Source organism: Oncorhynchus tshawytscha, linkage group LG06 (assembly GCF_018296145.1).
Source record: "Oncorhynchus tshawytscha isolate Ot180627B linkage group LG06, Otsh_v2.0, whole genome shotgun sequence".
Classification (NCBI taxonomy): Eukaryota; Metazoa; Chordata; class Actinopteri; order Salmoniformes; family Salmonidae; genus Oncorhynchus; species Oncorhynchus tshawytscha.
Window position 1 is genome coordinate 47,503,567 of NC_056434.1, and position 25,210 is coordinate 47,528,776.

Genomic DNA, 25,210 nt, shown 5'->3' on the forward strand with positions numbered 1-25,210 from the left:
CATCTTTTGCTTTTGCCAAAAAAGCCTTTTTGAAATCTGACATGTTGGCTGGATTCACAACAAGTGTAGCTTTAATTTGCTATCTTGATGTGTGATTTAATGAAAGTTTGATTTTTATAGTAATTTATTTGAATTTGGCGCTCTGCATTTTCACTGGCTTTTGAGAGGTTAACTCTCTCCACCTGCCCGTTACTCTCGGGGTGAAAACCTGAGGTAAGACTGACCGAGACCCCCAGACATTCCATGAACGCCCTCCAGACCCTCGAGGTGAACTGGGGACCCCTATCAGACACTATACACTCAGGCACTCCGTAGCGCCGGAAGACGTGTGTATACAGGGCCTCCGCAGTCTGTAGGGCGGTAGGGAGGACAAAGGGAGGACACGACGGGACGATCCACAACGACGAGGATCGTGGTGTTACCCTGTGAAGGAGGAAGATCGGTCAGGAAATCTACCGACAGGTGCGACCACGGCCGTTGTGGAATGGGTAAGGGTTGTAACTTACCTCTGTACAGGTGCCTAGGAGCCTTACACTGGGCGCACACCGAGCAGGAGGAACCATAAACCCTAACATCCTTAGCCAAAGTGGGCCACCAGTACTTCCCACTAAGACAGCGCACCGTCCGACCGATCCCAGGATGACCAGAGGAGGGTGACGTGTGGGCCCAATAGATCAGCCGGTCGCGGACAGCAGATGGATGCGTCCAGCTCCCACACTACCGGCACCACCAGGCAAGAGGCGTGGAGTACGGGAGTAGGATCCATGGGCCGCTGCTCTGTGTCATACAGCCGGGACAATGCGTCTGCCTTAATGTTCTGGGAGCCTGGTCTGTAGGAAAGGGTAAACACAAAACGGGTGAAAAACATGGCCCACCTTGCCTGGCGAGGGTTCAGTCTCCTCAACGCCCGAATGTACTGCGGTGGTCAGTCCAGATGAGAAAAGGGTGTCTAGCCCCCTCAAGCCAATGTCTCCACGCCTTCAAGGCCTTGAAGACAGCCAACAGCTCCCGGTCCCCCAGATCATAGTTTCGCTCCGCCGGGCTGAGCATCTTCGAGAAGAAGGCACAGGGGCGGAGAATCGGTGGCGTACCCGAGCGCTGAGAGAGCACAGCTCCTATCCCAGCCTCAGACGCGTCCACCTCCACTCTGAACGCCAAAGAGGGATCCGGATGGGCCAACACGGGAGCCGAGGTAAACAGAGCCCTCTGGTGACTAAAAGCCCTGTCCGCCTCAGCTGATCACTGCAAGCGCAGTGAGGTAATGGGAGCCGCTACCTGACCAAAACCCCGGATAAACCTCCGGTAGTAGTTGGCAAACCCTAAGAACCGATGCACCTCCTTTACAGCGGTGGGAGTCGGCCAATTACGCACGGCTGCAATGTGGTCACTCTCAATCTCCACCCCTGTAGTGGAAATGCGATACCCTAGGAAGGAGAAGGACTGTTGGAAGAACAGGCATTTCTCAGCCTTGACATACAGGTCATGCTCCAACAGGTGACCAAGCACTCTGCGCACCAGGGACACATGCTCAGCGCATGTAGCGAGTATATCAAAATGTCATCAATATACACCACTACACTTGCAGGTCCCTGAAAATCTCGTCTACAAAGGCTTGGAAGACTGATGGCACATTCATCAACCCGTACGGCATGACGAGGTACTCATAGTGCCCAGAGGTGGTACTGAAAGCCGTCTTCCACTCGTCTCCCTCTCGGATACGCACCAGGTTGTAAGCGCTCCTGAGATCTAATTTGGTGAAGATGCACGCCCTGTGCATTGACTCTATCGCTGTGGCTATGAGCGGTAGCGGGTAAGTATACCTCACAGTGATCTGATTCAGACCCCGATAGTCAATATACGGGCGCAAACCTCCCTCCTTCTTCTTCACAGAAAAGAAACTTGAGGAGGCAGGTGAAGTTGAGGACCGAATGTACCCCTGACGCAGGGGTACATAATTTGCAAATAAATTCATTAAAAATCCTACAATGTGATTTTCTGGATTTTCTTTCTCATTTTGTCTGTCATAGTTGAAGTGTACCTATGATGAAAATTACAGGCCTCTCTCATCTTTTTAAGTGGGAGAACTTGCACAATTGGTGGCTGACTAAATACTTTTTTGCCCCACTGTATATAATGAAAGTTTGATTTTTATATAATTTTATTTGAATCTGCATTTTCCCTGGCTTTTGGCCAAGTGGGACGCAAGCGTCCCCTATATCATAAGAAGTTAATAAGTGCTCACAAAACTCCGAAAACCAAAATATACAAAATAATAAAAGTGGGTGCAAAACCCGTCGCACACCAGAACATAACTTGCACATAACATACAATCAAACAATCACCGACAAGGACATGAGGGGAAACAGATAGTTAAATACACAACATGTAATTGATGGGATTGGAACCAGGTGCGAAGGAAAACAAGACAAAACCAATGGAAAATGAAAAATGGATCAGCGATGTCTAGAAGGTCGGTGATGTCGAGCGCCGAACACCGCCCGAACAAGGGGAGGGGCCGACTTCAGGGGAAGTCGTGACATCAGCTTGCCCATCAGCCAGCTCAGTTCAATGCTGCTTGCAGCTATATTATTCTTTCTATGAGCTCTCATATCATTTTTGCCATTACATGTGATTTTGAATAACATTTAGCCATGCTAAATAAGGTTGGGGAATGAAAAAGGGAAATAAATCACTGTGAATTAGCCTTAGCGGAGTTGCCAACAACTGTAAGTTCCAGTTTTCAGCATGGAAGAGTGCCTGTTTCGAAGGCTACATTCCGTCTTAACTCCTCCTTCACATTTAATGGATTGGCTGAACAGTTCAGAAAAGAACCTCCCCTGACAGTTTTTCTCTCTCTTCTCGTCAAGACCAGAATGTCGGGGATCTAGTTTTAGGCGTTTCTTGTACGCCTGGCTACATTAGGTTAGTGTGAATTAACGTCATGTCATGCTCCCAAGGGAGCGCGGAAATTGAAAGCGGCACAGTTATCAAATTGCTTTGGAAAATACTATTTTAACATCACTTTTTCTTGCACTCAAGTTCCATACATGGTATAGCATCCTGATCTGAAGGAAGTTGCACTTGAACCCTTGTACCCAGCTTGTACCCTTTCGTGAACTCTGAAAAATTTATCATTTCAACCAAGCTATTTTCCTTTATAAGATATATAGTGTATTCCAGTATGAGTCAATATGATACCTTTTCCTGTAGTTTGGGCTTTATTGCTTTGTTGCCACCATATGAAAGCCCTTTATGGAAGAGAGGAGAAGAGAAAGACTGGATGCTGTTTCTTTTATCACAAAGCACCACAGCTCTTCCTAATCATGGGGATATTGCTATAAATGTGTCAGGGTCAGACAAAGGTCCGTGATTAGAAAACTGCTAATGTCATTTCACAGATTCATCCTCACGTCAAACTATGAGCTACTGAATAGAGTCAAATGATTCTAGCAACGAGGCAATCTTCCATTAACAATAGAGTTGAACGACAGAGTTAGGATTCAGCCTTGAGAAAAATGTAATAATGGTCTTGTATCAACAGAAAAATGTCAGCTCATACTCAGTGGTATTTGTCAGATGGATTCTCAGATGAAAAGCAATTGACGCTGTCAATCAATAAAGTGTGTCCATGCCTGAAATGGAACCCAAGTGATTACACAACACGGCCTCACTATGATATCCCCAACTATGCATATTTACTATCAGTCACATGTATACTGTTCTAACTGAAATTACACAAAGCATAGAACTACACATACAGTGCCTTCAGAAAGTATTCACACCCCTTGACTTTTTCCACATTTTGTTGTGTCACTGGCCTACACACAATATCCCATGATGTCAAAGTGGAATTCTGTTTTAAGAATGTTTACAAATGATTTTTTTTTTTAAATGTAAAGCTGAAATGTCTTGAATCAATAAGTATGTAACCCCTTTCGTATGGCAAGCCAAAATAAGTTCAGGAGTAAAAATGTGCTTAACAAGTCACATAATAAGTTGCATGATTTTTTAATGACTACCTAATTTCTGTACCCCACACATACAATTACACTACATTACCAAAAGTATGTGGACACCTGCTTGCCAAACGTCTCATTCTAAAACCATGGGCATTAATATGAAGTTGGTCCCCCCTTTGCTGCTATAACAGCCTCCACTGTTCTGGGAAGGATTTCTACTAGATGTTGGAACATTGCTGCAGGGACTGGCTTCCATTCAGCCACAAGAGCATTAGTGAGGTCGGGCACTGATGTTGGGCGATAAGGCCTGGCTCGCAGTCGGTGTTCCAATTCATCCCAAAGGTGTCTGAAGGGGTTGAGGTCAGGGCTAGTCATGTTCTTACACACAGATCGTAACAAACCATTTCTGTATGGAGCTTGCTTTGTGCATGGGGGCATTGTCATGCTCAAACAGGAAAGGGCCCTCCCCAAACTGTTGCCATAAAGTTGGAAGCACAGAATCATCTTGAATGTAATTGTATGTTGTAGTGTTAAGATTTCCCTTCACTGTAACTAAGGATCCCTAACCATGAGAAACAACCACAGACCATTATTCCTCCTTCACCAAACCTTACAGTTGGTACTATGCAGTTGGGCAGGAAGCGTTCTCCTGGCATCTGCCAAACTATGACAGTGCCACGTTGAAAAGTCACTGAGATTTTCAGTAAGGCCATTCTACTTCCAATGTTTGTCTATGGAGATTGCATGACAGTGTGCTTGATTTTATACACCTGTCAGCGACAGGTGTGGCAGAAATAGCCAAATCCACTCATTTGAAGGGGTGTCCATATACTTTTGTATAAATAAATATAGTTTCTGTAAGGTCCCTCAGTCGAACAGTGAATTTGAAACAGACTCAATCACAAATACCAGGTAGGTTTTCCAAAGCCTCGCAAAGATGGGCACCTGTTGGTAGATGGGTAAAAAAAATTAAAAAGCAGACATTGAATATCCCTTTGAGCATGGTGAAGTTATTAAATACACTTTGGATGGTGTATCAATACACCCGGTCACTACAAAGATACAAGTGTCCTTCCTAACTTAGTTGCTGGAGAGGTAGAAAACTACTCAAGGATTCCACCATGAGGCCAATGATGACTTTATAAAACAGTCAGAGTTTAATGGCTGTGATAGGAGAAAACTGAGAATGGATAAACAACATTTTAGTTACTCCACAATACTAACCTAACTGACAGAATAAAAATGTTCCAAAACATGTATCCTGTTTGAAACAAGGAACTGAAGTAATAGTGCAAAAAATATGGCAAAACAATTAACTTTTTATCTTGAATACAAAATGTTATGTTTGGGGCAAATCCAATACAACACATTACTACCACTGTATACCACTGTGTAACGTGTGCGCTGGGAGTTGGGAAGCAAGTTCAGGGAGTGCATAATTTAATAAACAAAACAAGAAACATGAACAATGCACAGACATTAAACGGAAACAGACGGAAACAGAAACAATGACGCCTGGGGAAGGAACCAAAGGGAGTGACAGATATAGGTTCAGGTAATCAAGGAGGTGATGGAGTCCAAGTGAGTCTGATGACGCGCAGGTGCGCGTAACGATGGTGACAGGTGTGCACCATAACGAGCAGCCTGGTAACCTAGAGGCTGGGGAGGGAGCACACGTGACACACTGTTCATATTTTCAAGCATAGTGGTGGCTGCATCATGTTATGGGTATGCTTGTAATCATTAAGGACGTAATAAACAGAATGGAGCTAAGCACAAGCATAATCCTAGAGGAAAACCTGGTTCAATCTGCTTTCCACCAGACACTGGGAGATGAATTCACCTTTCAGCAGGACAACAACCTAAAACATAAGGCCAAATATACACTGGAGTTGCTTACCAAGATGAAATGAAATGGGTGGCCTAGTTACAGTTTGTACTTAAATCTGCTTCAAAATCTATGGCAAGGCTTGAAAATGGCTGTCTAGCAATGATCAACAATCAACTTGACAGAGCTAGAATATTTTTTTTCAATAATAATGTGCAAATGTTGTACAATCCAGGTGTGTAAAAGCTCTTAGAGACACAGCTGTAATCACTGCCAAAGGTGATTCTAACATGTATTGACTCAGGGTTGTGAATACTTATGTAAATGAGATATTTCTGTATTTCCTTTTCAAAAATGTGCAAAAAATTCTAAAACCATGTTTTCACTTTGTCCTTATGGGGTATTGTGTGTAGATGGGTGAGAATATATATATTTTTTAATCCATTTTGAATTCAGGCTGTAAGACAACAAAATGTGGAATAAGTCGATGGGCATGAATACTTTCTGGAGGCACTGTAAATCAGCTTCTTCCTTAGTCTCTAAAATATCATTCCTTTTGGTTTCCGGAGAGCTTGGAACCCTTCAAAGGAATTCATAGGAACATAGTCAACCAAAACAAACACAGACAACTTGAGAGGAGAGGAGCTAAAGTAACTCCACTTCACATTAAAGCACTAAAAATGACTTGTTCTAAAACATCACAGCTCTCTGAGGACGCTTAGCATCTATTAGGATAGTGCTAAAATATGCATCAGGGATCCCTGGAGAGTCTTGATTCCTCCAAATGGAAGGAAGCCATTGAACACCTCACATTCCTAACCAAGATCCTGCGTCCCAAATGGCACCCTATTCCCTATATAGTGCACAACTTTTGACTAGGGTCGATTGCACCACGTTTGACGAGAGCCCTACGGGCCCTGGTCAAAAGTAGTGGACGACAAAAGGGAGCCGTGCTGCTGCTCCAGTTTCAACTGTTCTGCCTTATTATTATACGACCATGCTGGTCATTTATGAACATTTGAACATCTTGGCCATGTTCTGTTATAATCTCCACCCGGCACAGCCAGAAGAGGACTAGCCACCCCACATAGCCTGGTTCCTTCTCTAGGTTTCTTCCTAGGTTTTGGCCTTTCTAGGGAGTTTTTCCTAGCCACCGTGCTTCTACACCTGCATTGCTTGCTGTTTGGGGTTTTAGGCTGGGTTTCTGTACAGCACTTTGAGATATCAGCTGATGTACGAAGGGCTTTATAAATAAATTTTATTTGATTTGATTTGAGCAGAGTGCCATTTGGTGACACACGCATGAATCCATCCGGATCACCTCTGTCCAGTCCCGTCCCAAGGCACCAAACAACCACAATCTAGTGACAGTAAAGGTCTCTGTGGGTTGACGCTGCTGCTACTCTCTGGGCCAGGTTATGTTGACTTGGAGAGACAACAAAACAAGCAGGTGTGTCACCTTTCTTTCTGCATCTGACGTAAGGGGATCTTTTACAATGTATCATTAACGGATCTCAGTTCTTTGGGGGGATTATTTCACATCCCAGACGAACAACCAAGTCGTGTCGCTTTCCTCATTAGAGGAAGATGGAAGTATACATTTTCCTCTGTGAGAGGGGGCGTAATACACTAACCTTTTAAAGGTCTTTATGATAACTGAATCCTAATACAGATTTAGTGAACAGCACACTTCAAAGAAAGTGGGTTTGAAATTAAGCTTGGTTTTTCCAGCTCATGTTGTGGTGCTATAGTTAATGTAATGCCATTTAGGAAGCTATATGCTATCACTAGTCTCTAAAATACTTGCCAGTAGATGTTATTAGGATGTTAATGTACCATAACATATATCAGCTCATGACGAATTGGCTAATAGTGTCATGATATATAACGTTTTCTGTGTAATTGTTAAGATTGGTCATCACTGTACAGACCGGCATAGTTCACTGCTCTTACAGTGTACCAACTGCAGTGTGTGTGTGTGTGTGTGTGTGTGTGTGTGTGTGTGTGTGTGTGTGTGTGTGTGTGTGTGTGTGTGTGTGTGTGTGTGTGTGTGTGTGTGTGTGTGTGTGTGTGTGTGTGTGTGTTTGTGTTTGTTTGTGTTTGTGCAGATTCCACAGATGCACAGCCCTGACCGGAGTACACAGATTCCCAGGCCAGGGGCCATGAGGTGCCCACAGCACAGAGAGGATGAGACTATTTATAGCCAGGAGGAGAGAAATAATTCAGTGTGATCAGAGCGCAGGTCATTCACGTCTTCTTTTGACAGAGGAGACAGGAAGAAGTGAAAGGATGTATATCCCCTCTCCTCTCGTTCCCTCTCTACCACTACTCTCCATTCACGACAGGGATGATATCTGTTTGTATACCCTCGGTCTCCTTTCTCTACCACTACTCTCCATTCAGGACAGGTCATTCAAGTGTACTTTTCACAGAGGAGACGGGTGAAAGACGACTATCCCCTTTCCTCTCTCTCTCTACCACTCTCTCTCAGTCTTTATTCATGACATTGGGGATAGGTCCTCTCTCTTTCTCTCTCTCTCTCCACCACTACTCTTCATTCATGACAGAGGGGATATGATATGTGTTAGATTCTTTATGGCTCAATCCCCAGTCCCTTCTGTGAGCTGTCAAAGAGAGACACTTTGGAGATATTGATGTCTTCTTCCTCTGAATAGTGCCGCACAGCCAATGCCTGGCAAACAATCATGATATGATTTCTTAATCTAAACCTATGGCAATGAATGAAACTGTATATCCTTCAGCTTGCTAGGTTCACATATAAACTGGGTGTTTGCGTAACATGGGGACTGACTGACTGACTATCAGGAAGTCTTTCAAATTAATTTAAATTAAGGTATTTATTTAACATATCTCCCATATCTCCAGAGAACTTATGCACACTGCCAATCCACAGTGAAATGTCAAATGAAAAATCAGGAAAATGTGAACAAATAAAGCAGCCTACAAGTAGTTGTATCCTATAGAAGCCGTTACACAATGCAGTGTTTGGTATGCATGCAAAACAAATCATTTCCTCTTTTGTTGAAATTATTTCGAAAGCCAAAACAATACAAAATAAAAGCTCATTCTTTTCTCATTCAGATAGCCTGGTTTTCACATACAGTAGTTACCGAAAAATATACACGGACCATTTCAGCATACATAGGTGATGGCCTATAACATTGTATATAACATAGTAATAACGTGGTAATAAGGTGTTATTTCCCAACTCACCTCGGTTGCAATCACCATCAGGCTTGGACGCTGAGAAGAGCTCGCGCGTGTCTGTAGAGTCAATTTCCTCCCGCTCGAGGTTGTTGATTTAGCATCACGACTGAAAACTCAGATTTCGCATATGTTTGCAAATACCATTTTCACCAAATGTACCTCATTGCTTCTCGCCATACCTTCCAGTAACTCTGTCACCTTTTTGGTTGTGTCTGCTGAATTCAATTATTAGTGCTAGTGAGGGCTGCAGAGTAGCTCGAGGGTGAGAGAAGTAGACTACAAGGGCATTTTGCCAAATGTGTGAGTGGCGCGCTGCGCTCGCCGCCCGCATCTCCTTGCTGCTATTTTTTGCTCTCTACGTCCCAGGCAGTCCCGTGGGAAAGCTATGCCGCTGATACTGCCGGCACTGCCAAGCAACCGCTACAATAATAGCCCGCACACGCGGCGAATCCACATGATTCGATTTTTTTTCCATCTGATATCTACCTGCTGTCTAATGTAGCAGGCGGTCCATGACGAATGCATCAAGTGTACATTTTATAGGCGCATAATCCTTTCAAATAGGCTATATATATTTTTTAGTCTATCATATAAAATGTATTGTGGAAAGTACAGTAAAATAAGAAACTAGAACATTTCATTGTTGATCTTTCACCTTCACTTTTCTTTGGAATGGCCAAAAAAATAAAACTGTCTTGTGCGAATGAGTGCTGTGTCCTTTGCTTGAGATAAAGCTTTTTTTTAAACCTGAAAACCACTGTCTGTCATCCCTTTTATTTACAAGATGAAGAGGGAGATGAACACCTTGCTTAAATAAAATAGCATTTTGTGTCGAAACAGACCATGCGGACAACACCTAGTAAATGTCATAGAGCTACTGTGCGTGAAGAGGGCACAACAAAACCTATTCCCCCTTAGGAGACTGAAAAGATTTGGCATGGGTCCTCAGATCCTCAAAAGATTCTACAGCTGCACCACCGAGAGCATCCTGGCTGGTTGCATCACTGCCTGGTATGGCAACTGCTCGGCCTCCAACCACAAGGCACTACAGAGGGTAATGCGAACAACCCAGTACATTACTGGGGCCAAGCTTAACCTCATCCAGGACCTCTATACCAGGCAGTGTCAAAGGAAGGCCCAAAAAATTGTCAAAGACTCCAGCCACCCTAGTCATAGACTGTTCTCTCTGCTACCGCATAGCAAGCAGTACCGGAGCGCCAAGTCTAGGTCCAAGAGGCTGCTGAATAGCTTTAATTGATTTCTGGTTACTTTATTTCTTATTCTTATCCCGTTTTTTAAAACTGCTTTGTTGGTTAGGGGCTCGTAAGTAAGCATTTCACTTTAAGGTCTTACACCTGTTGTAGTCGGCGAATGTGACTAATAATATTTTATTTTATTTTATTAGTGACAAACACACCGTTACAGAGATTGACACAGACAACATACTGTATTTGATCACCCTCTGCTGGTTTAGTTGGGTACATTTTTAGCCTACAGTACACAAGTCTACACTCACTGACAGTTTGTCGATAGCCTTTGTCCGTGGAGGTAGAGGTCTGCGCGGGACTGATTTCTTCATCCCGCTCCAGCCCGCATCCGTAGCATTTCATACCGCAACCGCTGGCTTTCTGTCCGACTCCCACCCGCTACAGCAAGAACTGGTCCAGTCCCGAACCCAATCACAGTCCAGCATGTTATTTTAGGCGTATGTGACGCAGCTCACTTGCCAGCCATGGTCCCAGCAATTTTGCGCCCTATAGGCAATATCAAAATGCAAAACATAACCTAATAAATGTGTTAAATTACCAGAGTGGCCCATTATATTAGGCTATCGGTATTAATAGTCTTAGTTTAAAGAGAGAAGAGTTAGAGATACTTGCACTTTCTCGATTTTCGGGAACAGGGAACAGAGACACATGGGTGATCAATATGTATTTGTTGGCAACGTAGTAAACTAGCCAAACCATATTTAGGGAGTAAATTTCCCTGGACAGATAAACTGCCCGTTTCTCTTTGCCCATACAAAGGCTATAGCCTACTCTCTTTAATTGTGCACACAATCGGCACTTCTGCATGTAGGTAAAGAAGCCTCTATTAGGGTAAGTAACTACAAAGGAAAATAAATGGCTACAGTTGACAGATTCTTTGTTATTTCATCAAATGTATTTTTTTTATGAAAGGGGCTTTTTGCCCAGGTAAGAGTTCAATAGTGTATTATTTGGCCTTACTGCTAGTGGCCAATACAAACGCATTGAATAACAATTTACTACATGGAAAATCAGATAGTCCCTCAAAAAATCAAAAGGAAGTTTGTTCTGAAGTGTCTGTCCTAGATCTGAGGGATACTGTATAAGAAAGATCAGGAAACATTATATATATATTTTTACATGTATTTAACCCCTTGTTTTTTGCACTTAACAGTCTCCATATATACACTAGCAGTCAAAAGTTTAGACACACCTACTCATTGAAGGGTTTTTCTTTAGTTTAGCTATTTTTTCTATAGAATAATTGTGGACATTAAAACTATGAAATAACATATATGGAATCATGTAGTAACCAAAATAAATGTTAAACAAATCTAAATATAGATATAGACAGCTTTGCACACTCTTGGCATTCTCTCAACCAGCTTCACCTAGAATGCTTTTCTTGAAGGAGTTCCCACATATGCTGAGCACCTGTTGGCTGTTTTTCTGGGTTTTAGGCTGGGTTTCTGTACAGCACTTTGAGATATCAGCTGATGTACGAAGGGCTATATAAATAAATTTGATTTGATTTGATTTGATTTTCCTTCACTGTGGTCCAACTCATCCCAAACCATCTCAATTGGGTTGAGGTCAGGTGATTGTGGAGTCCAGGTCATCTGATGCAGCACTCCATCACTTGGTCAAATAGCCCTTACTATAAGGGCACAAGGTGAGACCCATACGCAGACACAGGAGGTAGATGGTTTGAGTCTTTGATATTTATTATAATCCAAAAGCGTAGGCAAGAGAATGGTCGTGGACAGGCAAAATGTCAAAACCAGTTAAGAGTCCAGGAGGTACAGTGTGGCAGGCAGGCCGAATGGTCAGGCAGGTGAGTACAGGGTCCAGAAACAGGCAAGGATAAAAACTGGGAGGACTAGCAAAAAGAGAATAGAAAAAACAGGAGCACGGGAAAACACGCTGGTTGACTTGAAAATACAAGACGAACTGGCACAGAGAGACAGGAAACACAGGGATAAATACACTAGGGAAAATAAGCGACACCTGGAGGGGGTGGAGACAATCACAAGGAACAGGTCATTGGGTCATTGTCCTGTTGGAAAACAAATGATAGTCCCACTAAGCGCAAACCAGATGGGATGGCGTATTGCTGCAGAATGCTGTGGTAGCCATGCTGGTTAAGTGTGCCTTGAATTCTAAACAAATCACAGACAGTGTCAACAGCAAAGCACTCCTCCATGCTTTGCAGTAGGAACCACACATGTAGGGATCATCCGTTCACCTACTCTACTCTACGTCTCACAAAGACACGGCGGTTGGAACCACGTGTTTGGAACCACGGCGGTTGGAACCAAAAATCTCAAATTTGGACTCATCAAAACAAAGGACGGATTTCCACTGGTTTAATGTCCATTGCTCGTGTTTCTAGGTCCAATCAAGTCTCTTCCTCTTATTTGTGTCCTTAAGTAGTAGTTTCTTTGCAGCAATTCAACAATGATGACCTGATTTACGCAGTCTCGTCTGAACAGTTGACGTTGAGATGTGTCTGTTACTTGAACTCTGTGAAGCATTTATTTGGGTTGCAATCGGAGGTGCAGTTAACTCTAATGGACTTATCCTCTGCAGCAGAGGTAACTCTAGGTCTTCATTTCCTGTGACGGTCCTCATGAGAGCCAGTTTCATCACAGCTCTTGATGGTTGTTGCGACTGCACTTGAAGAAACTTTCAAAGTTCTTGAAATTTTCCGGATTGACTGACCTTCATGTCATAAAGTAATGACAGACTGTCATTTCTCTTTGCTTATTTCAGATGTTCTTGCCATAATATGGACTTGTTCTTTTACCAAATAGGGCCATCTTCTGTATACCACCCCTACCTTGTCACAACACAATTTATTGGCTCAAATGCATTAAGAAGGAAAGAAATTCCACAAATTAACTTTTAACAAGACACACCTGTTAATTGAAATGCATTCCAGGTGACCACCTCATGAAGCTGGTTGAAAGAATGCCAAGAGTGTGCAAAGCTGTCATCAAGGCAAAGGAGGCTACCTTGAAGAATCTAAAATATAAAATATGTTCAACACTTTTTTTGCTTACTATATGATTCCATATGTGTTATTTCATAGTTTTGATATCTTAACTATTCTTCTACAATGTAGAAAATAGTACAAATAAAGAAAAACCCTTGAATGAGTAGGTGTCTCCAAATTTTTGACTGGTACTGTATATACATTCATTTTTTCAACTGGTTGCAGGGGACCTTCAGACAAGTCTTGTGAAGCCTGTTGGCTTCCTAGTGCAAAACAATGTACATGTTCGTGAGAGTCTCACCTTTCCACAGAGGGGTCATATTTGTGTGTAACCCAAACTGTTTTGACGCTACAGACAGAAGTTGGCAGAAGTATGTATTATGCTAATCCGATTTCCGTAGGTGCGCGGACATCAACTCTAGGGGTTAAAACATTTCATAACAATAACAATAACTTAACACAAAGGCATTTTCCCGTAATGTTTTATTGACACAGAGGTCGCAAATGAATCCCACGCCAGTTAAACTTGAGCATAGCTCGTGGATACATCTCGCACCGTGTCCAGTCCCCACCGGTAAAAGAGAAGAGCTCGTTACAGGACAAGCGTTCTTCATTCCCTCCTTTTAGGGTGTTTGTTGTGGTTTTGGAAACTGGAACAACCTCTTTCAGTGGCGCCACAGCTTTATTCAGTGCCACAGGTTTCTTTCTCCCTTTGTTTATTTCCTTGTCTCTTAGTTTCTGTTTCCTACCAACATTCAGAGCATTCTTTTTCTATTTTTCTTTGTTATTTTATATATTTCTTTAAATATTTTTGGGATATGACTCACCAGGTCATATTCGAAAGAGCCAGTGGAAACTGTTAAGCCACCAAAATGGCTGTGGCTCTGCCCCAAACATACCAACCTAACATATTACTACTTTACTCAAAAACAATTGAAAAATGTTATCTCCAAACAAGTGGATAATGTATGTTAAGATATGTATATTTAAAAAAAACAATTATGGATCTAGCTACATCGGATTATATCCACAACTTTTTGTAAATGCTAAAAAAATTAGATACATTTACCTCAAAATCATTTTGATGGAGTGACTTCAAAAATGTTGATGAAACAGAGGACATTTGTAGTTGATCAAGACTAGTGGCAGCCAGAAAAAAACTTTCAAAAAGTGACAGTGACAACTTGTGGTGTTTGTGAGAATTACAGGGGGGTGCCTTACCCCAGGGGGCGTCTCGCCCCATAGTACCCTATGGCTACTGAACTTGAAGTCAGCAAGAATGATGACAGCAGACACTTGCACTTTCATTGAGCTACGTTTTGCACATAGGATCTAGTCTATCTTTTAGGAGGATGATTTTGGACCTTCCTAAGGCATCGAAATGAACACCCAGGTCTACTCGGTGTGCTCTGTCAGGTACTGAACAGATGAAGCTAAATTGCAATGAACTTGTAAATAAATAATCATGCCATTCATTGGGAGCCTAGGACTGGACTTGTTCAGTTATTGCATCTGTACTTGTTGCGTTTTCCTTGTGCTTGTGCAGACTTGGGCACACTCCAACATAATTTACAAACAAAGCACTTGTGTTTAGTGAGTCTGCCAGATCAGAGGCAGTAGGGATGACCAGTGATGTTCTCTTGATAAGTGTGTGAATTCAACCATTTTCCTGTCAAAATGTAAAGAGTACGTTTGGGTGTCAGGGAAAGGAGTAAAAAGCACATTATTTTCTTTAGGAGTGTAGCGAAGTAAAAGTACAAGCTTGCGAAATTTAAATAGTAAAGTACAGAAGAACTACTTAAGTAGGACTTTAAAATATTTTGACTTAAGTACTTAACACCACTGGACTGAACTCCTCCCTCTGCAACTGGATCCAGGACTTCCTGTCGGCCTGCCCCCAGGTGGAGAGGGTAGGCAACAACACAGCCGCCACACTGACCCTCAACACTGGGGTCCCTCAGGGGTGCGTGCTCAGTCCCCTACTGTATTCCCTGTTCACCCACGACTGTGTGGCCGTGCACAACTCTCAACACCATTATTACGCTTGCTGACAACACGACGGTGGTAGGCCTGATCACTGGCGACGATGAGACAGCCTATAAAGAGGTCAGTGACCTGGCACTGTGGTGCCAGGACAACAACCTCTCCCTCAACATCAGCAAGACAAAAGAGCTGATCGTTGACTACAGGAAACAGAGGGCTGAGCACGCCACCATCCACATCACTAAGGAATTAACATAGTCCACACATACCAACACAGTCGTGAAGAGGGCCTGACAAATCCTCTTCCACTTCAGGAGGCTGAAAAGATTTGTCATGGGCCCTCAGATCCTCAAAAGGTTCTACAGCTGTACCATTGAGAGCATCTTGACTGACTTCATCCCCGCTTGATATGGCAACTGCTTGGCATCCGACCGCAAGGCGCTACAGAGGGTAGTGCGTACAACCCAGTACATCACTGGGGCCGAGCTCCCTGCCATCCAGGACCTCTATACCAGGCGGTGTCAGAGGAAGGCCCTAAAACTCCAGCCACCCTAGTCACAGACTGTTTGCTCTGCTACCGCATGGCAAGCGGTACTGATGCACCAAGTCTGGAACCAACAGGACCCTGAATATTTTCTAACCATAAGACTACTAAATTGTTAACCAAATTGCAAACCAAACTCTTTTGACTCATCACATAAGCTGCTGTTACTGTTTATTATCTATCCTGTTGCCTAGTCACTTTATCCCTACCTATATGTACGTAATTACCTCGTACCCATGCACATCATCTCAGTACTGGAACCCTGTGCATATAGCCAAGTTATCGTTACTCATTGTGTATTTATTCCTCGTGTTATCATTTTTTCTATTTCTTTCTCTCTGCATTGTTGTGAATGGCCCGTAAGTAAGCATTTCAGTGTTAGTCTATACCTGTTGTTTACAAAGCATGTGACAAATGCAATTGGATTTGATTTGATAGATAGTGTGCAGCTCTGTGGTGGCACATATTGATTGAGCTGTAGGGTCATTTGGCTGTTTTTGCTTTTCATAGTCTACTCTGTTTGAGGAAATTACACAAAAGTTCTGTCTGTCATAATTATGCACTATGGTTTTATAGCCTGCTTATTCCTCGTTCTTATGTGATTTTAGGATGAGACAGATGCATTTTGTTTGACATGATGCTGTTGTTGCGTTACTGCATTGCACAACACTAGAATTCTTCTATGTCACCCCCATACATTCTAGAACATGCAAGCATTTGAATGTGTTTTTGTTTGTTAATTGAGAAAAAACAAGTGACTGACAATGACACTGTCAAACAGTTGAAGCACTTTTCACAGAAACATATTTCAAATGGATGAGGTAGGAAAACAAACGGTTCTATTTTGATTGGTGTTTTGAAAGCAATTAGTCTCAAATAAGTGTAATTTGCTGCTGTGCATTTGAAACAGTTTTAATTGGTATGGTTTATATTGATATACTGTATTTAAGAAAGAAATGGGGGGGATGCTGCAATAAAAGCCTCTTACAAGCGTGTTATTGTAGTTAAATGCATTTCTCATTCCAAGTTAAATGCAAGTGATCAGATTATTTACCTTTAACATCTATTGGTATTGGACAGATTTAAATCATGCTTAATTGGCCCAGGCACAAAAAAAACAAAAAACAATCCATAATGGTTTATACAGCCCTATGGATATCATAATCATACTGTATGTCTTATCACCATCTCTTAAACAGAAGCAGTCGCTGAGGTTAAGCCCAGGTTCAAACGGCACCCAGGTCAAAAAAGGCACTGCCACCCAGGCCAGGGGTGAGCAGTCGGGGCTGGGGGCCAGTGTTGGTGCCCAGTCAAGCCTGGCTCTGAATCCAAGCACCAGGAGACCAGAGGAGTCTGGAGACCAGGCTGCCACCCATCCCCAGAAACAGGTAAGCTACACTTCACTGTTATAGATTGGTCTCAGATATTTCCGAGCTGTCTTGTGAACTCCTATGGCCATTGTCATGCCGAAGTTGGCAAGAGAGCACAAAGAGATCTGAGACTAGGCTAGCACTGCTATAAACCCAATCAAAATAAAGGCATTTCATGATGCAAACTACTGTACTAGCCTGATTCCAACTTTGCAACTGATGGAAATTCTTAGTAAATCTGTTCTAGAGGGATTGCAGTCAACCTTCTTTTGTCCTGACTGACAAACGGAAAAGTAATCTGCTCTATTCCACCATCGTCTGTTCATATTCTGTCTGCTTTTCTGTTTGTACAGAAGTGTAAGAAGGAAAGATGCAAACCACGAAAGATGAAAAGAGGGGTATATTTAATGCCATTAAAGCAGTATAAAGCATATACCCCTGGATCCCAAAGGACATGCAGACCTCTTCTGCTATTCGAAGTGCGTAAAATGCACAACACTAAGCCAACCAAGCCAACCCTCCCAACCAAGCCAACCATCCGGCCTCTGCTCATCCATGGCCTGAGTGTCAATGAGTACCGGGCCATCTACAACACAGTGGTGGAGCCATTCGCAAGCACTGCTAGTACATTGTCATCAGATAGTCACCCCCAAGGCATAAACTTAAAGGAGAGACTGTGGCTCACACTGGACAGACCAAAGCTTGAGGAGGTGGTCCACAAAGATGGTCGTGTGGAAGTCATAGAAACGTTTATCTCCGTTTTTTAGCCATAGACATTAAGTCTGAAACAGCATAGAGCTCAGGTGGGGCCCATACCCAAAGTGACTGTGTGTCTGGCTGTCCTCCCATCCCTTGTCCACAATATGTGTGTTAAACAAAAACTCTATTTTGAAATAATAAACTGAATTCCCTTCTGTTGTGTGGGCTTTGTAATCATTACAATTCAATCGGATCAGGTAGTAACACTGATGCCCTGGGAAGATTTGAAGAGCCAGCAACTTGTTCCCACAATAAGAAATGGATTTCCTCTGGGTTAACATCTAATGATGATTCATACAGATAGGCCTATTGTGTGAGATAAAGTTATCTTGGTACAAAATTGTACATGTGGTGTTAACTCTACGGAGGTACTATACAGATAAAAAAACACTCTGCTACGGCAGTAGTTAAAAGCAGGCAAATTAGTTCTTTTTTTTTCATGAGTTGAGAGTGAAATGGCAGACCCAAATATTTATCTTTCCTAGGATATTTGCATGGTTCAGTTTCACACTGAATGGAAAACGATAAGAATGAGAGCTCCTCGGTGCGTCACAAGAAAAGACTATGCAAACATTTCCATGGTCTGTTACCTCTGTTGACTCTGTGGGGTGAGAGCCAATAGGAAGTGGAGAGAGGGAGGTTGTGAGAGGCAGCAAAACCAAAAGAAAATAAGAAAAAAAGAGAGGCAGCAAAACCACAATATCTGTTTTCATCATCTCTTTTTAATTAATTGGATGACATCTCTAAATAGAACATTCCATACCATGCGATGTCATACTTCATACCATTAAACTGACAAATATATTAGCCTGCTCCCAGTTTAGCTATCATGTTAACTCCTCATCATGTTGGCATGATGAGGAGGGGCATAATAGCACAAACACACTGCCCATGGGCATACCACGTCATTTCAATGTGGATAAATCAGTAATATTTGGTTGGGACGTTGATCAATGAAATTACAACCTATATTCACCCAATCAAAACATTTTGAAATGGGCTATCTCTATGCTTTCAACCATCTAAAAGCACAACCAAATTCCAATGGAAAAGCAACGTCTGGCTTTTGGTTTAGTCATCAACCAAATGTCTATCACTGCGTTTTAAGCCATTTAAAATCACAGCAAAGTTTTATATGGAAATACCAAATTACCTGGATTGCAGAACCAAATGACCTGGATTGCAGAACCAAATGACCTGGATTGCAGAACCAAATGACCTGGATTGCAGAACCAAATGACCTGGATTGCAGAACCAAATTACCTGGATTGCAGAACCAAATTACCTGGATTGCAGAACCAAATTACCTGGATTGCAGAACCAAATTACCTGGATTGCAGTTGAGATTCCATTAAAAGTACATGATGTACAAAGTACAATGACCAATGACGTTTGAGATTCTGCGCATATTATTACAGCAATTGTGAAGATCTCCACAGACCTGCGAAGACGTACTGTATGCATGCTATCTTGAACATTATATGACTACATAAGAATACATTTCTATTTACAGTATCCTCAAAATGTGGCCATGGATGTGTTACTAATTTTAAGGTTAAACGTTGCATTAGTTTGTAAGAGAGCCTTAACTTTGGGCTATTTACTGTATTACAAAAGTAATATTAAATTGTGTTTGATTGACAAAGTAACCAAATATCAACATTTAAAGGAGATGTATCTACTGCTTGGATAGTTTCATCTGAGCCACTGGCTTAATCACATTCTTTAACTTTGATTTTGGGTTGAGATGGAGACGTAAATCCAACATCATGTATAATTTGTTAACAAGTTACAAGGCTATTTATTGTATTTTAAAAGTGATATTGAATTGTGTTTGGTTGTCAATGCATGCAAATATCAACATTTGAAGGAGATGTGTCTTCTGCTTGGATAGTTCCATCTGTGCCACTGACTTTAATTCCAGTTTGTCTACAAATGAATAATTGACATGTTGGATTCACGTCTCCATCTCAACCAAAAAGTTAAAGAATAGGCCTAAATCAAAACAAATGTACTTTAAATCATGTTTGATTTGATTTTGTCCTATTCTTCCATTTAGATTTTTGGTTGAGATGGAGACGTGAATCCAAAATAGTCATTATCCAGACTAAGTCAGTGGCACAGATGGTGCTATACAAGCAGAAGAACCATCTCCTTCAAATGTTGATATTTGGTTGTCTATTCTGGGTTGAATTTAAACAGTAGTTGTTGATGACTTTGTAAACATTATATAGGCCTAAATGCTGTAGCATCACTGATGATATATGACTTATAAAATATGGTCACATTTCATTTACTCTATTAAACCTACACTTTGGAATGACTTCGATAGCAACAGTGAATCTATTTAGTAAGATCTCGCAACTATCATTCTCACAATATGACATTGGTAATAATCAGTGACAAATATCATAGCTGGGCTTGGTTAATACCCTGGATGGGAGACCAAAGAGTAGCTGTAGATATATACATTCTCCTGTAGGAGTTTCTGCCCAGCTTATAGTTTTTTTTCTGATAGTGGATATAACATTGAAGATACAAATTCAACATATTTTATACAAGATTTTACTTTGTTGAAATGTGGTTACCATGATGACATAACCATATGTGGATAACATTTCACCCTCAAAACAACAGTTTACTTTTTTCAAATCCAATGTATTTTCCACGTAGACTCCACATCACAATATATTAACAAATTACGTTGAAAGAATGTTGATTCAACCCATTTGTGCCTAGTTGGTGTTGACCAGGCTAGAAAAATATAAACACGACTCAAACATATTTAACTTGGTAACTGTCATAAATATACATTTCATACCGGATCACAGGGAGATTGAACTATTTCCTGTATATCTAAATACACCTGAAAGAGAGCCTATTCTGCCTGCGTCTTGGAGTCTGCTAGCACTTTATTATCCCCCTTCCTGCAGCAGGGGAGCAGCTGTCTGAAGCGGGACATGTAGAACAAGGGTCCAATGTACAGGCCGAAGTTGGGGACGGCCAGGAGCAACTGGAGAATGCAGCAGTGTATGCGGTTAGCCACTTGGTCCTCCTTCTCTGGGTGCCACACAGACATGAAGGGCACCAGGGCCACTAGAGGAGTGTAGGCCACCGCCGAGGGCACCAGGATGAGCAAGATGTTCTTCAGAGATCTCCTTAAAAGGTTCATGCTGCCCCCCGACCCCTCCCCAGAGCCCTCCCCAGTCCCACTCTGGCACAACGACCACATGATGCCCACCAGACACAGCAGCATGATCAGGAACAGGACTGAAATGGTGACGGCAAAGTACAGAGCTATGGAGAACACCCCCTGGAAGTAGGCCAGCAGCATCACCACCAGGGTGAGGAGCCATGCCAGGGCGCACACCCCAGCATGGTACTTCCACTTCCCCAGTCGCATGTAGGCCACGGGCCGCGCTGCCACTAGATAGTGCTCCACACACATGCAGGCCAGCAGGAGAGGACAGCCGAAGATGTTGAGGGCCGAGAGGGCTCTGGCCGCTGAGAGCATCTGTTTGGACGTGTCGTGGTGCATGGCAGTGTAGATGTCCACAGGCAGGCAGAGGCAGTACAGGATGTCCAGGATGGACAAGTTGAGGACCAGGACCTCGGAGGCTGATAGGGCCTTCTTGCTGCTCATCAACATCCACAGCAGGCCCAGGTTGGCTGGAAGACCCGTAAGCAGAATGAAGATCTTGATGCTCAACCAGACAGTGGAATTGCCAAGTATGCGACACTGGTGCATCACCTCGTCCATGCTCATGCTGAGGAATGACCAGAAAAACTCACCAAATGGTAGCATGCCCCAACTATTGGTGCCATTGGTGTTTTGGCCCCAGCAAAAGGAAGAGTTGTTGCATGCTGTACCCCCACCGGAGGACCAAGTGCTATTGTTGACCATGGTGTTTCTTCTGAGGAGAATGATCAGAATATCCTGTAGGGGACAAAGCAAATCCCTATTTACATATGCTGAATATTTATCAGGCAAAGTATCACCAACCATTCAAAGTGAATGGGGGATACGCCTGTACAATGGGTTATCATTGAACTAGCTTCAAAATCACTGAATCTGAAGATATGAATCTGTAAGGTCTACTCATCAATAATTTTGACAAAATAAATACAACCACATATCACAGACAAATATAGAGGATACAAATATTCCATTGCAGCTAAACAATAGATATACAGTATAGCGTATTTCAACAAACCCATTTTAATACACATCTAAAATCTACGAATAAAAAAAATCTTAGAACAGTAATATTTTACACACACATGAAGGTACCGTAAGCAATCATTTATTCTAAAAAATGTGAAACATTTGTGGAAATAGCATTTTGGAACTAAACTCTTAACTATCTAATTTCAAGGGCAACCTTCAAGCCATTTACCAATATAATTCCAAGGTTCTTGTCTTCTTGATGTCAAAGTAGTAATCTCTTCTTTGCATCACAATTACAAAATAAGGTCATAGAAATTAGTACTTTATGTATCCCATTTGTTTGCACCAGCTAATCCATACAACTTCCTTCCCGCTTTGGGGATTAATAATAATAATAAATAATAATAATAAAGTACTATCTTATCTTGTAATTGAAATGAACAGTATAAAATCAGTATAACTCAGTATAAACTCAGTGGTAGACAAATGAAAGCTGAAAAGTGGACCAACCTGATCAAACAGACAGAGGAAGGTGTGGAGGACGATGATGACTCTGAGATGTAGCTACAGTGTTAGTCTGTTTCTACCCCTCCTCACCCTATACATTTGTCAGAGGGTGGGGGGGGGTAGAGAGATAAAGAGCGAGAGAGAGAGAGAGAGATGGATGGATAATGATAACAAGAGAGAGAGAGATTCATGAGTTTGCATGTACCTGTGATGGTCCAGTGGGAAAAGGGAAGGTGCTATAGACCCAGGATGGGCCAGGGCAGCTATAGGGCTTTCTTTCGCTTCTGTTTTGTGTTCTGAGGCCGACTAAAACTACAACATGCAAATATTCCCGAAAAGCTATACAAACATGATGTTTGTCGGTCATTTCATACCAAGAAGAGCATTTCTGAACAACTCTCGTTGTTCTTCCTTCGCCTTACTTTATCTGCCTTGTGGCTTCTATCATAATATTCTGTTGTAACTGCAAGGGGACCAGCATAATACCACAGAATACAAAGGGATGCTGGATATTGCATTGATCAACATCCCTTATGTTTGTCTATGGAAGTGTAGACCATAGACAAACACAAGAGGTGGTTTGTTAGCTGATGATGGCCCATTATTACCCATCACACTGTTGGCCTGAACCTTGGTTCTGCTGTAGGCAAGTTGTTTTTCACTATGTTGACATTCATTCACACTTACTAAATTCTGACATGCATGCAGTTTACATGTGAATAGCCCAACCTAGTTAGGCCTTCAGAAAGTATTCATACCCCTTGACTTTTTAAAAAACATTTTGTGTAGAGTGATTTGGTATTGTTCTGATGTTCCTATACCTGAAACTGGTATTCTTGCAGTGATTCAGTTTATGCTGTCATTAGGGGTAACAGATAGCCTAGTGGTTAGAGCGTTGGACTTGTAACCCAAAGTTTGCAAGTTCAAATCCCTGTGCTGACAAGGTGAAAAATCTGTCGTTCTGCCCCTGAACAAGGCAGAAAACCCACTATTCCTAGGCTGTCATTGAAAATAATAATTTGTTCTTAACTGACTTACCTAGCTAAATAAAGTTTTGTTTTTTTAATTAGGTGGTGGTCTGATCCAGGGTCCTCGTCACTCTGGCAGTGAGCGTCTAAACTTTTGGTTAATGCAGATTTGTTGTGTGGTTGGGTGACACCCATGTTGCATTGTGCATGTATTTGTGTGAGAGAACCAATCCTCCTATGATCAAGTTGTAGTCTGTACAGACCACTGCAATCATGACGTCTTTTTCTTTTTTTGGACTGGAGTATACAATATGTTGTTGGTTGGTTGTAAAACTTGTCCACGGTTTCTTCATCCCTTGGTGGTGTATAGCTTTGTTCTACTTGAAGGTTTATTTCTTTATGAGTGGTATGGAACGTTACTGTTATGATTCTAGAGTTGATGGATTCCCAGCTGATGAGGGCCCTCTGTCCTTCTTTGGATAACATGAAACCTACTCCCTCTGTATGTGATGATGTGTCTTCTGGGTGTCCGGAGTACAATATGGACTCTACGCTGGCCAGTTTAGTTTCCCCTGCCTGGAGCCATCTTGTTGCACACAGCCCTGGATCACTGCTGTCTTTCCTCCATGCAAACATGGCTCTGACATTGAATGTCGGTAGATCGCCTAGGGGTAAGAAGATCTGAATGCATAGTCTCCTTGCGCTTGTAAGCTGCCTGTAAGTTACTGACAAATTCACAGCAACCCTTTATACAGCGTAGGCTAGCCTGTCAGTTTTGAAATGAAACAGTGGAGGGAATTGCCTCTATGATGTCGTTTTTGGCTATCATGGACTGAATTCTTATTTGGAACTTTGGAAACATACTACTTGTCCTCTTGGGACACCTGACCGCTGACCAAGTCCCCATCCCCATACACTCTATTCATTTTGATTGGGTATTTACGTGCAAAGGGCGTAAAGGTCGTAGGTCATGGTCTTCTGCCACACTTCCTGTAAAATTGATTCTTTCAATGCCCTGCACAGATAGGTGTTTGATGACATTAAGCTACACAACAATGCTTGATTCAAAGGATGGTTCTGCAGATTTGTTGCAGGCTGAACTATGAGCTTGATTAAAACACACTTTAGAACTGGTTCTTATCACATACAGTAATAGCAACCCCTCAAATATCTGCCTGCAAGTCCCGCTTACACCGCTTTCTTTCAACGTCCCACACAAAACTCAACACAACACTCGAAAATGTAGGCCTGTTTCACTATGGCCATTTACTGGTGTACAACCTGCTGACAAACCAGACGAAGACAGCAGGGTGTCCCTGGCGCCTCCAGCGCCTCCAATGGGCTGCTTTTATTTGGGAGAGGTACAAGGCTCAGCAGGAGACTATCCATCTGCAGGGATTGTCTCCGACTCCCTCTTACCGGAGTGCGACCCTTTGTCTTCTCTGTACGCTCATGATATCACACCCTGATGTGTTTCACCTGTCTTTGTGCTTGTCTCCACCCCCCTCCAGGTGTCGCCCATCTTCCCCATTATCCCCAGTGTAGTTATACCTGTGTTCTCTGTTTGTCTGTTGCCAGTTCGTCTTGTCAAGCCTACAAGCGTGTTTTTCCGTGCTCCTGTTTTTCCTAGTCTGTTTTTTAGCTATCCTGATTC

At 42.4% G+C, this 25,210-nt stretch overlaps 2 protein-coding genes and 1 long non-coding RNA gene across 3 annotated transcripts in view; all 3 read right to left on the reverse strand.

Moving 5' to 3' along the window:
• LOC112252638 (carbohydrate sulfotransferase 8-like) overlaps nucleotides 1-9,386 on the reverse strand; it is an 88,264-nt gene extending 78,878 nt beyond the window's left edge. Inside the window, exon 1 of the mRNA XM_024424070.2 lies at nucleotides 9,022-9,386. The gene's annotated coding sequence lies outside the window, so the exon portion shown is untranslated. The remainder of the gene's footprint in view (nucleotides 1-9,021) is intronic.
• Nucleotides 9,387-18,617: 9,231 nt separating this feature from the next.
• On the reverse strand, nucleotides 18,618-19,655 carry LOC121846716. Its single transcript, XR_006083665.1, has 2 exons — nucleotides 19,243-19,655; nucleotides 18,618-19,198 (listed from the first exon to the last, which is right to left on the reverse strand). It is a non-coding gene; the product is annotated as an uncharacterized LOC121846716 (long non-coding RNA).
• A 318-nt stretch (nucleotides 19,656-19,973) lies between these two features.
• LOC112253386 (P2Y purinoceptor 4-like) lies at nucleotides 19,974-22,640 on the reverse strand. The gene is made up of 2 exons (XM_024425368.2): nucleotides 22,592-22,640; nucleotides 19,974-21,850 (listed from the first exon to the last, which is right to left on the reverse strand). The coding sequence occupies exon 2, from the start codon at nucleotides 21,815-21,817 to the stop codon at nucleotides 20,792-20,794; it is 1,026 nt and encodes a 341-aa protein (XP_024281136.1). The 5' UTR covers nucleotides 21,818-21,850; nucleotides 22,592-22,640; the 3' UTR covers nucleotides 19,974-20,791.
• Nucleotides 22,641-25,210: the final 2,570 nt, after the last annotated feature.

Coding starts and splice junctions, on each gene's coding strand:
- LOC112253386 (XM_024425368.2), bottom strand. CDS start 21,817: ATGGTCAACAATAGCACTTGGTCCTCCGGTGGGGGTACAGCATGCAAC.